The sequence below is a fragment of the Tupaia chinensis genome, unplaced genomic scaffold (assembly GCF_000334495.1).
Source record: "Tupaia chinensis unplaced genomic scaffold, TupChi_1.0 Scaffold148587_1, whole genome shotgun sequence".
Taxonomy (NCBI): Eukaryota; Metazoa; Chordata; class Mammalia; order Scandentia; family Tupaiidae; genus Tupaia; species Tupaia belangeri.
This window is the reverse complement of record NW_006208436.1, coordinates 2040698-2053307: the sequence shown is the minus strand read 5'-3', so window position 1 is coordinate 2053307 and position 12610 is coordinate 2040698. Positions and strand designations below refer to the sequence as shown.

General features: G+C 37.5%; 1 protein-coding gene and 1 pseudogene across 3 annotated transcripts in view; one reads left to right on the top strand and one right to left on the bottom strand.

Moving 5' to 3' along the window:
* Positions 1–12610, bottom strand: part of SLC25A40 (solute carrier family 25 member 40) — a 48291-nt gene that overhangs the window by 33034 nt on the left and 2647 nt on the right. The window contains exons 1-3 of one of the 3 annotated variants that reach the window (XM_027769078.1): positions 5914–5986; positions 2035–2103; positions 746–867 (exon numbers count right to left, since the gene is read on the bottom strand). In XM_027769078.1, the coding sequence (XP_027624879.1) occupies positions 746–842 (97 nt within the window). In that variant the 5' untranslated portion in view covers positions 843–867; positions 2035–2103; positions 5914–5986. Of the gene's footprint in view, positions 1–745; positions 868–2034; positions 2104–5913; positions 5987–12610 lie in introns of those variants that run through there. The other 2 variants (XM_006170483.3, XM_027769079.1) reach the window with 2 other exon arrangements.
* Positions 6341–7276, top strand: LOC106734100 (high mobility group protein B2 pseudogene; annotated as a pseudogene).

Below are 12610 nucleotides of genomic sequence, written 5' to 3'. Positions count from 1 at the left end.
ATGTTATTTATGGCTTTCTGTCTCTTTCTGATGAGTGCATGTGCCCAATAGCAAAAAAAAATCTCTCTTAAAAAAATGTTTAATGTTGATAGGTAATCCTCAAGGAATTCCTGATCTATATCTAAAGCCCTTAAATTCACAGATGAAAAAAATGAAGTTCAGAAAGTAGGAACTATACCCAAGTGTATTTACCCTGAAAATGGCAAATGACTAAAATTCAAATCTCCTTTTTTTTTTGGAGAGGTTTTGGCTATAGGGCACGTTCGCTTGCCAGACAGAGAGAGACAGAAAGAAAGCCAGACAGAAAGCGAGAAATCACCCCCTAGGGGGGATGGCCACGCCGCAATCCCTTCTCCTCCATTCTCCTCTCAGGATCTTGGGCACACACACACACGCGCCCGGTGTGAGTTTAAGCCACCGGGTGCGGGATGCGAACCGTGGTCGACTACATGGGAGTCCAGTGGCATAGCCATTACGCTAACTGCTGGTCCCCTAAAATTCAAATCTCTTGATCCTCTATCCAGAGTTCTTTTCCATTTACTATGCTGTTAAGGGAATATTGGAATTCATGAAGGATAAATAGTATTATTTCCCAAATAACAAAACTGAAATATTAGGTCACCGGGAAAGTCATGACATACTTTTCTATGCAAAAATGTATTATGACTTTCCTGACAATCCAACAGAATCACTAATTTATTCAAGGTTACACAATCTATATCAGTAATATAATATTACCCCTTACCCATTAGTGATGTCAGTATAGCTCCAGTACAAGAGGCAAATATCTGTTGAAGGGGTGTCACTTTGATAATCTGTGGTCCTTCTGTTTCAGGATCCATTATTTTTAACTAGTTAAAGAAAAACCTGTTAAAGAAAAATAAAATATAAATGGAAAATGCCTTCAAAATTGCTTAAAGTTACATAAACTATAAAAACAATAATTAAAATGAAAGCACATTTTGGACCACTACCAAAAGTAAACACATAACTGCTACACACAAAGGTACTATACAACTGTTATAAATAGAACATGTCCTCTGATCTTCCAAAATGGTAATACATTTTAGCTAAGCTGTGTGAGCAGCATCACATTTGTAACACAGTTAAGAGAGAGTTAAGGAAACAGACCACATGGCAGAATGAAAACAGCTGACTAACTCACGCCATTCATGAATTCAGTTTCACAAACATTATTCGGATACCTGGTCTGCTCTAGCTTAGTAACAGCAAATACAGCACTATTTCCACTACAATATCAAATTTTGTTATATAGGTATAAAAGTATATAACCTTAATAATAAGCATTAACTTCTGAAAATTTGGTGAGAATAACTACACATACTCTTTAAAAGTCATAGACTATGGGGCCAACAGGTGGCATGCTGGTTAAGGTGCTTGGATTCCACAGTTCGAGTCCCAGATCCAGTGGCTTGGAAACCACACTGGTATGTGTACATGCTCAAAATTATGAGAGGAGAATGGAGAAGAGATTGCAGTGTGGCTATCCCCCCCGGGGGGTGATTTCTCACTTTCTCTCCCTCTGTCTGTCTCCTTTCACATGCCCTATGGCAAAAACAAAAAAAAAAAAAAAAAGTTATATAATACAAAGAGTATTAAAATCATGTATAAACTCACTATTCAAAATAACCACTAGCAACATATGGGTGTCATTTTTGGAAATATCTATGTACACATAAATACGTATATGTGTGTATATTAACATATGATATGTACATATATGTATGTGTATGTAATATGAGTTCCTACTGATATACAACTTAACTAAATTCTTTCTTACATTATATATGACATATGCCTTCTGAACCTTTCAAAAGTAGGTTGCATTTATCATATCCCTTCACCATAAATATTCTGTTATATGAACAAAGTACAATTATGAAATTCTGGAAATTTAATTTTGATATAATACTATATAGTAAATAATCTAATTTTGTTGATTATGTCTATAATGTCCATTATGAAAATGAATGGCACATTTATTGTTTCCTTAGACTTTTATAATTTACCTACCTGGTTTAAGTCTTTTTCTCAACTCTATGCTCCAATATTTTACCGTTTTTAACATCAGTAACTGAAAATCTGTAATGCAAAAAGGAGGTAATTGTCTTATCTTTTCACACAGGAAAGGGAAGGATAAGTCTAAAAGAGAATATAAAAACTTTTAAAACACCACTCAATAAATAATGTGTTCTCTTAAGAGTTTTGAGGAATATGAAGAGTGCACCACGAATACACACATTACAGTTATCAAAGTATTTTCACAAAAACTTCATGATATTCTAGTTACTATATTGTACTCTGCTTCAAAAACAAGTAACGGACCAGCAGGTGGCGGAATAGTCAAGGTTGTAACTCCCACATGGTAGACCATAATTCTTATTCTGGACTCCGTGGCTTGAAACATCAGGAGCAAGTGTGTGGGTGCCCCAAATCCAAAGGAGAAGGGATTGCAGTATGGCCATTCCCACTGGGGAGTGATTTCTCACTTTCCCTCTCTCCATCTTTCTCTGTCTTTCTCCAGCAAGCATACGTGCCCTATGCCAAAAACCTAAAAAGTAAAGACATAAACAAATAAAAATAGCTCTAGAACCTGAATACAGTGATAAATCTTGGCATCATTTATAGTGAAACAATTACTTGAATCTGCAACATAAAATTAAATATCCAACATCAAGTATGAAGTTTTTTTGGGGGGGAAAGATACTTTAATCTGAACCTAAACAAGTTTTAGATCTAACTTCCAATTCAGATACTACAGCAACAAAGTAATAAATGCCACAAAAATGACAGAATATTCTAACCTGCAATGTATTATATGATTGTCTTGGTTTCTTCATGTCAAAGGAAGGTAGAGGAAAATAAGATGGCAGAGGAGAAAGACATGTTCTAGAATAAAGGAATCTTCAGAACGTCAACAGTCTGGGACCAGCACATGGCATAATGGATATGTTGCTGGAGTCCCAAGTAGTCAACCACAGTTCAAGTCCCAGACCCAGCAGCTTAAAACTCATACCGGGCACATGTGTGTGCATGCCTAAGATCTTAAGAGGAGAAGGGAGTGTGGTGTGGACAGCAACCCCCCTCCGGGGTGGGGTGATTTCTCACTTTCTATCTCTGTCTGTTTCTGGCTAGTGTACATGCCCTATACCAAAATAAACAACAAAAATGATATTTCCATATGCATCGAACCAGCCATTTACCCATCCCTCAAGAACTAAGGGTCCTGGGAATTTAAGTTCTTTTTGCATTATTTAGTAAAGAAAAGTGGGTGTACTTTAAAGATTTTTTTTAAGATTAGGAAACAAAAAGAAGTCAGGAGCAAATCAGAACTGTAATATGGAAGCTTAATGATTTCTTACTGAAACTCATAAAATTGCCCATTTTTGATGAGAGGAATGAACAGGAACATTTAATGGTGCAGAAGGACTATCTTGTGAAGCTTTTCTAGGCATTTTTCTGTCAAAGCTTTGGCTTTCTTGAACACTCTGATAAAAAGGTGTTACTGTTTTTCGGCCCTTCAGAAATTCAATAAGCAAAATTCCTCAGCATGCCCAAATACTACTGCAATGACTTTTGCTCTTGACTGTCTAGTTTTACTTTGACTAGGCCACTTCATCTCTTGGTGGTCACTGCTCTGACTGTGCTTTGTCTTCCAAATTGTACCAGTAAATCCATGTTTCATCTCCTGTTATAACTCTTCAAAGAAATGCTTCAGGGTCTTGATCCCAAATGTTTAAAATTTCCATTGAAATATGTACTCTTACCTACAGATCTGGGTGCAACAATTTTGTTACCCATTGATTACAAAGTTTGGTCAATTTTAATTTTTCAGTCAGAACTATGTAAGCTAAACCAATGGGGATGTTTTCGGTGTTAGCTTTTGTTTAATTCCTGATCCACTTCAGTTAAGGCATGAACAGAATTAATTTTTTCCCTTGCAAATTGATGTGGATGGTTTGCTACAACAGGCATCATCATCTCACCTTTGTCTCTCTCTCTTTTTTTTAAAGTTTATTTTTGGAGAGGTTTTTGCTATAGGGCGCATGCGCTCACCAAACAAAGAGAGATATAGAGAAAGCGAGAAATCACCCCTCAGGGGGGATGGCCACGCCGCAATTCCTTCTCTTCCATTGTCCTCTCGGGATCTTGGGCATGCACGCACACACACCCGGCGTAAGTTTTAAGCCACTGGGTCTGGGACGCAAACCGCGGTTGACTACGTGGGAGTCCAGTGACATAGCCATTACGCTGACTACGTGGGAGTCCAGCAACATAGCCATTACACTAACTGCTGGTCCCTCACCTTTGTCTCCTAAAATGAGGTATTCATCTGTACGCTGCTGATTTCTTTGTTACTGTCCCCATAAACTTTTTGTAGAGTATCATTGATGTCATTATTATTTCATTAAAGCTTTGTCACAAATTTGATGTTTGTGTTTTCTTCAATTTTAGCAGAATTCATTGCAATTAATGCTGCAGTGAATTTGGGAACGTAGGTCTCTGATTTCACTTATTTTGGATACACAGAAGTAGGATCACTGGTTGTTCTGTTCTTAATTTTTTTGAGGAAACTTCATTCCATTTTCTATAGCATCTGCTTTTTTTTGGTCCCAGGGCATGTATGCTCACTGGAGAGAGGCAAAAACAGGGAAAGTGAGAAATCTCCTTCTCAGGCAGGATGGCCACACAGGAGTCCCTTCTCTGTTCTCCTCTTGAAATTTTGGGCATGCATGCACATGGGTCCAGTGTGACTGTCAAGACACCAGGTCTGGGACTTAAACTGTGATTGACCATATGGGATCTGGTGCCTTCACTACCACACCACCTGCTGGCCTTATAACTAACTGTATCATTGTACCTTCTCCACATCCTTGCCAGCACACGCCATTTTGTTATTGTTTTTAAATAATGGCCACACTAACAGATATAAGGTCATCTCTCATTGAAGTTTTGATTTCCAAGTTCCTGATGACTAATAATGTTGAACATTTTTTTCATCTACCTGTTGGCCATTTGTGCACTTTTGGAGAAATGTCTATTTAAGTCTGTGGTCCATTTTTAAATTGGGTTATTTTCTTGCCAGTTGAGTTCCTTAGTATTTTGAGTCCCATGTCAAATATATGGTTTTCAAGTAAGTTCCTCTTTTTCCAAAATTGCCTTTTCACTCTTGTTTCCTTTGCTGTACAGAAGCTTTTAATCTGATATAATCCCATTTTTCTGATACTTTTGCCTGTGCTTTTAGTGTCATATCTGAGAAATCATTGCAAAGAACACTGATGGTTTCCTACATGTTTTCCTGTTTGTTTAATTTCTCCTATGTTTTCTTCTAGGTTTTTGCTGTTGTTATAAAGTGTATTTCTTCCATGAAAGAGAGACAGGTCATCACACCTTGATCCACCTCCCATTTCAGCTGGCCTTGGTCATGGGTGTGCATGCCATGTGCTGGACATGTGCAAAGAGGTCCAAGAATGGAAATTCAGAACCCTTCCCAAGTGGGTCCAGTTGTATTACTGTTGCATTAATCATTTGCGGCCCCCCCCCAGGTATTTTAATACTTTCAGTCTTCTAAGTCTTCAATCTATTTTGAGTTGATTTTTGTGTCTTGTATAAAATAGGTGTTGAAGTTCTTAATTTTAATGAAGCCAAATTTATCAACTTTTCCTTTATAAAAATTGTTTGACTTTCTAAAGCAATCTCTCCCTATTCAAGGATCATAAAAAATATTTACCTATATTTTTTAAAGGTTTGCTATTGACAAATTTTAAGTCCTTAATCCACATAGGAGTTTTTTGTTTTGTTTTTCTTTTTGTTTGTTTGTTTTTTACTTCTTATTTAATAGCATGTGAAGCAGGGATCCAATTTCACCTATTTCCATGTGAAAACTCTTACCTATTTCCTTCAGCTCCAATAATTAAGTTACCCTCCTTTCTCTTCTAAAATCAAATACTACTATATTAAAGCTAAGTTCCATTCATGTGTAGAACTTTTTTTAGACTCTATTCTATTTTGTTCTATTCTGTTCTATTCTATTCTGTTCTGTTCTATTCTATTCTGTTCTAGTCTATTCTATTGGTCAGCCTACCTATCCTTGAACCATACCACATAGCATTAATTGAATCATAGATCTTCATATTTCATAGAGTATGTTCACCCTCTCTACTATTGTTTAAAAATGTCAATGGCTACTTGTTTAGTCTGTTCTCCACGGACAAAGAAATTTATAAAGAGAGTTCACGCTGGAGCCCTGGGGAGGAAGTTTCACTGTTGGATCCGGCCGCTCTGCAGGACTCTAAGGAGAGCTCACACCAGGTAGACGCTGTCTGTCACCATGGGCAAAGGAGACCCCAACAAGCTGAGGTGCAAAATGTCCTCGTATGCCTTCTTTGTGCAGACCTGCCAGGAAGAGCACAAGAAGAAACACCTTTGCTGAATTCTCCAAGAAATGTTCGGAGAGATGGAAGACCATGTCTACAAAGAAAAAGTAGAAGTCTGAAGATATGGCAAAAAGTGACAAAGCTCATTATGACAGGGAGATGAAGAATTACGTCCCTCCCAAAGGTGATAAGAAGGGAAAGAAAAAGGATCCCAATGCTCTGAAAAGGACTCCATCTGCCCTCTTCCTGTTTTGCTCTGAACATCACCCAAAGATCAAAAGTGAACATCCAGGCCTGTACACTGGGGATACTGCAAAAAAAATGGGTGAAATGTGTCTGAACAGTCAGCTAAAGATAAACAACCATATGAGCAGAAAGTGGCTAAACTAAAGGAGAAATATGAGGATATTGCTGCATACTCTGCCAAGGGCAAAAGTGAGGCAGGAAAGAAGGGCCCTGGCAGGCCAACAGGCTCAAAGAAGAATAATGAACCAGAAGATGAGGAAGAGGAGGAGGAGGAAGAAGATGAGGAGGAAGAATAAATGGCTATCCTGTAATGATGTGTGTGGAATGTGTGTGTGTGTGCTCAGACAATTGTTTTGCTAAGAATGTGAATTCAAGTGCAGCTCAATATTAGCTTCAGTATAAAACCTGTACAGATTTTTGTATAGCCGATAAGATTCTTTGTAGAGAAAATACCTTTTTAAGAATGTAGGTTGTAGCCTTTTGAGGGGCTACTACATAGTTAGATTTTATAGCTTCTGATGTTGAATGTTCCTTAATATTTAATGGTTTAATTTCTTGACTTGTGTATGGTAGTACAACACACTCATAGGAATTGGTATCAATAGTAAATTTTGGGTTTTTTAGGATGCTGCAGTTTGTGGTTTTTTTTTTCAATTTTGTAATAAAATCATGTATATTAAAAAATTTTTTAAATTTTTAAAAAGAAATTTATAAAAAAAAGAGTTAAGCCCACCCAGCTACAGTGGCACACAGGTACATACCCGGGCCAACCTGAATATACCAAGTGTGGTTGTGCATACTATAACTCTGAACTAAAAAGTGGGCAAATGAGCTGAACAACTTTCCAAATGGCCTTACAAATGGCCAAAGGACATATGTTCAACATCTCTTATCATAAGAGAAATACAAATCAAAACCACACTGAGAAACCATTTAAACCCAGCCAGAATGGCTTTGATCAAAAAAATAAAGGACAGTTGTGAAAGGAGAAACCTCCTACATTGCTGGTAGGAATGCAAATGAGTACAGCCACTATAGAGAACAATACAGAAGTTCCTTAAAGACCTATAAATAGATTTCCCATAAGATCCACTAAAAACCACTCGAGTTTTTACCCTAAGGATAAGAAAACACTTTATCAGAAAGACATTTCCACATGCATGTTTACTGCAGCACTAGTCACAATTGCTAAGACATAGATTCAACCTAAGTGGCCAATAACAGATGACTGGATTGAAAAATGTGGCAAACATACACTACAGAATACTACTCAGGCATTAAAAAAAACAATGAGATACTGTTATCTGATACAAAATTGGTAAATACAGAAGAGTCAATGCTAAGCAAAACAAGCCAGACTATGAAAGACAAATCTTGTATGTTGCCACTCAGGTATACCAAATGTCTGTACTTTATGGCAGAAGCTGAAAGACTGGAAAACATCATATAATGGCAGAAACAGCAGTGTAGATACCAGAGTATGTATAGGAGGGGATGGACAGTTGCAGATGGGAGGGAGGAACTCAGGGGAAAAAATATTGACACAAGAATGGAAAGTTAATGTGTAAAGTAATATCTAAAAAAAAAAAAAAAAAAAACACTCAAGGACCAACAGCTGGTGTGATGGCTATGTCACTGGACTCCCATGTAGTTGACCATGGTTCAAGTCCTCGACTTGGTGGCTTAAACTCACGCTGGGCATATGTGTGTGCATGCCCAAGATCCAAAGAGGAGAATGGAGAAGAAAGGATTGTGATGTGGACATCCCCCGGGGGGTGATTTCTCAGACGGTGGTACAACACTAAAATGTAACACGCTGAGAGGCAGATCCACATGGGGAGGTGGAGTTGGAGCAGACTGTAGCACTAGTACACTGTTGGGGTGCTGTATCTATCTCACTCATAGAATAAGCTAGTATACAAATATTCAGAGTGTTATTATTCGTAATAGCCAGGAGTAGAAGCAAACCACATGTTCAACTGACAAATGTATATGTAAAATGTGGTATAACCCTACAAGAGAACTTTATTTAACCATAAAAAATAAAGGACTGATATACACTACAATATAGATTAACCCTGAAAACATACTCAATAAAAAAAGGCAAACATGAAAATCCACAAATTTTTGTTCCATTTACATGAAATGACTAGAATAAGAAGCTAGCTAGAGACAGAAAACAGACTAGTGATTGTCAATGTGATGGGAAGAGTGGAAAATAAAAATGAGTACTTAATGGGTACTAAGTATCTTTTTTATGGAGAGGTTTTTGCTATAGGGTGTATGAGTTCTCCAGACAAAGACAAAGAGACAGAAAGCGAGACATCACTCCCCAGGGGGGATGGCCATGCCGCAATCCCTTCTCCTCCATTCTCCTCTCGGGATCTTGGGCACGCACGCACACGCACCTGGTGTGAGTTTAAGCCACCGGGTCCGGGACTCGAACCGTGGTCGACTACATGGGAGTCCAGCGACATAGCCATTAAGCTAACTGCTGGTCCCCTAAGTATCGTTTTTCTTATGTTGAAGATGATTTATAGTTAGTGTTGACGGTTGCATAACATTGCTAATATACTAGAATCCACTAAACTGTACACTTCAAAAATGTTATATGAATTTATTCTCAACTAGAGAAAAAGATCTACATGTGATATCGGCTCATGCTGTGAGTAACAAGGATGTTTATGTAACAACTGGGACTGTCTCTCTCTGTCTGTCTGGCGAGCGCACGCGCCCTACAGTGAAAATCTCTCCAAAAAAAAAAAAAAGAAAAAAATGTTATATGAATTTATTCTCAACTAGAGAAAAAGATCTACATGTGATATCGGCTCATGCTGTGAGTAACAAGGATGTTTATGTAACAACTGGGACTCTCATATACCACTGGAGGGAGTGTTAAAAATTTCAGTAGTTTCTCATAGTGTTAAACCTTCACTTACATATGATCAGGTGATTCCAAGAAAAAGAGAAGTAGGAGTCCAAAAAAAAAAAGACTTGTATACACAAATCTTCAGAGTAACACTAATAGATAAATGTTGGTATATTCATTCAGTGGAATACTACTCAGCATTGAAAAAGAATGAACTACTGATAAATGGAATACTATAAGGGAATCCCAAAAACACTGGTACACAAAATAATTATGGTCTAAAATATATAAATTATATGATTTCATTTTCATTATGCTCTAGTCCATGAAATAAGAGGAGTAGTTACTTCTGGCAGGAGAAAGGAAATTAAACAAAAAAGTATGAAGTATTCTCCTAAGAACAGAAAGGTTCTTGACTGGGAGGGACAGTTACATGGATATACATATTAGAATTCGTTATGTATGCTTAAAGTAAGTATATTTTATTGTATGTGGATTATTAAGAGAAGTAGAGATTTTCAAAATTTACCTGATACTTTAATGGGTTGTATATAGTCTAACTTGGTGTAGCACATTGTGCTCAATCAGTACAAAAGAAAAGTAGGAAGTGGTGTAGATTGTTTTATGATCATGACTAAATACACATTTAGTACTACCTTAAAGGAATTTGCAATTTAGATAAAATTGCTTTATGGTCATGACTAGTATGTGTTTAGTACTACCTTAAAGGAATTTGCAATTTCAACTGAAATTTAAGTTATATCTTAACCTCCGAACCAGTTCATTATCCATTAACAGCTCTTATTGGTGCCGTACCAGCCTCCGAATTATGTTGTCTCAGGGGGATCTATTCTCAAATACTGAATCCTCCTGTCTTCTTATTCCCCATTTTTGATCTTTTATTTATATGTGTTCACGAACTTGATAATGCTGAATTTACCATTGTTTGCCAGCATACAATCTCAGTCTTCCTCTGAGACTTCAGTGACAAAGCCACCAACTAATCCTCCTCTCTCATATGCTTAGCCTAAGAACTTCACCTAAGAAAAACCATATGCTCTCCAATTCACCATGCTATAAAATGTGGTAATTAAATTTTTAAAAGCAGGAACAGACCATGTTTTAAAATATAACATATCAATAATTGGCAAATGAATTAAACAGGAAAAAATACTATTAAAGGCCCCAAGTGAGTCCAAGACAAATGCTGAATCCAAGTTAAGTTTTCTATTCAGGTAAAAGAACAAGGCTAGCCAGGTAGAAAGACTAAAGCAAAAGAAAGAAGAAAGTGATAAATATTACAGAAGAATTCATTTGTATACACTGTAGGATTTTTGAAAATATATATTATATATGTGAGAGGTATCTGAAAAGCAGATTAGGTCTTAATTTGGTAATCACATGAAGTTGTGGAACGGACTGACCAGTATGATCTTCATTTACAGATGAGGAAATTCTGGCATAGAAAAGTTAGTATTTGTCCAAGGTCAAAATTACCCAACGAAAGGGCCAGTACTGAATGAAAGGTATTTCTTTTGGTGTACTGCCAAATGTTCATTTAATTGGATCACAATTCTGCTATTTTCCAGTTTTGCTTAAAAGAACCCTTTAACCAACCTTCTTACCACAAATAATCCTGCCCAAATTAATTTCTTCTTGAATGGATACCATTTATCCTAGTGACTCTTTTCAAGCAATTTTCAAGATCTGCTTTAACATAAATCTCATTCTCACATAGGCGGTGGCATGGTGGTTAAGGGCACTGGAATCCCACATAGCCAACCGACCATGGTTCATGTCCCAGAACTGGCAGCTTGCTTTCTCACTTTCCCTCTCTCCCTGTGTCTCTCTCTGGTCAAACTGAATATTGATAATAACAAAGTTGGGGGGGGGACACCAGGTGGCATGGAGATTAAGGTGCTGAACTCCCACATAGTCGACCACGATTGAAATCCTGGACCTGGCAGTTTGCTGTCTCACTTTCTCTCTCTCTGATCAAATAAAAAATAATAAATAAAATTAAATAATTATAAATAAATAAAGTTGGATAAAATAATTCTTATAAAAAAATAAAATAAAAAAGAGACCAGCAGATAGTATAATGGTTATGTTGCTAGGCTCTCACATAGTAGACCCCAGTTTGAGTCCTGGATGCAGCACCTTAAATTCAAGCCAGGCATTATTTGTGGATCTAGCGGCTTGAAATCACACATCCTCAAGATCTCAAGAGGAAAAATGGAGAAGGGGTTGTGGTGTGGCAATCCCCCCCTCCCCGGGGGCGATTTCTTGCTTTCTGTCTCTCTGCCTCTCTCTGGCTAGCACAAGCAACCTATAGCAAAACTCTCTTTACAAAACAAACAAACATAAACCTCATTCTCTTTCCAATAGACATATATTAACATGATAGGTAGGGAAATTTCTATTCATATTGTACAGAGAGATATATGACCAAGTTCTTTTTTCTGTGGCTACCAAACTATTTGGGTTCCAAGACTTTTTTTAAAAACTAACTTTGGATGATATAAGGAAATTACTAGGGCCATCAGGTGGTGAAGTGGTTAGACTGGACTCCCACATGGCCAACTGCAGTTTGAATGCCAGACCTGGCAGCTTGCTTTCTCACTTTCCCTTTCTCTCTCTTTCTCTGAAAAAGTGAGGAATAAATAATAACAACAAATAAAATTAAATATGAGAAAAAAGAAAACTACTTATTCACAGCTTAGAATTATCACCTATAGTACAATCAAGGGAGAGTCTAAGCCTAGGATGAAATGTCTCTCTCTCTCTTTTTTTTTTTTTTTGCGGGGGAGCACAGTCGGAAGATGCTGCACCTTCCAGGCACTGCCAATGGGCGGGCAGGAGAAGCGAGGGGCCGGCGGGCAGAGCGAGAAGAGCAAGCCCATTCGCCATGAATGGCCATCCCTCGTCTGGCACGGCTTAGGCCCGGCCAGGGAGAGCGTCACGTCACCACATCGATCTTGCATAGGATGAAATGTCTTTGCTTTTACAGTAAATTTATCTTTCACTAGAATGTAAAAAGGACTTTCATTTTATATTTTCTCCAATAAAAACTCTAAATCTCCCAATGACCCTATTT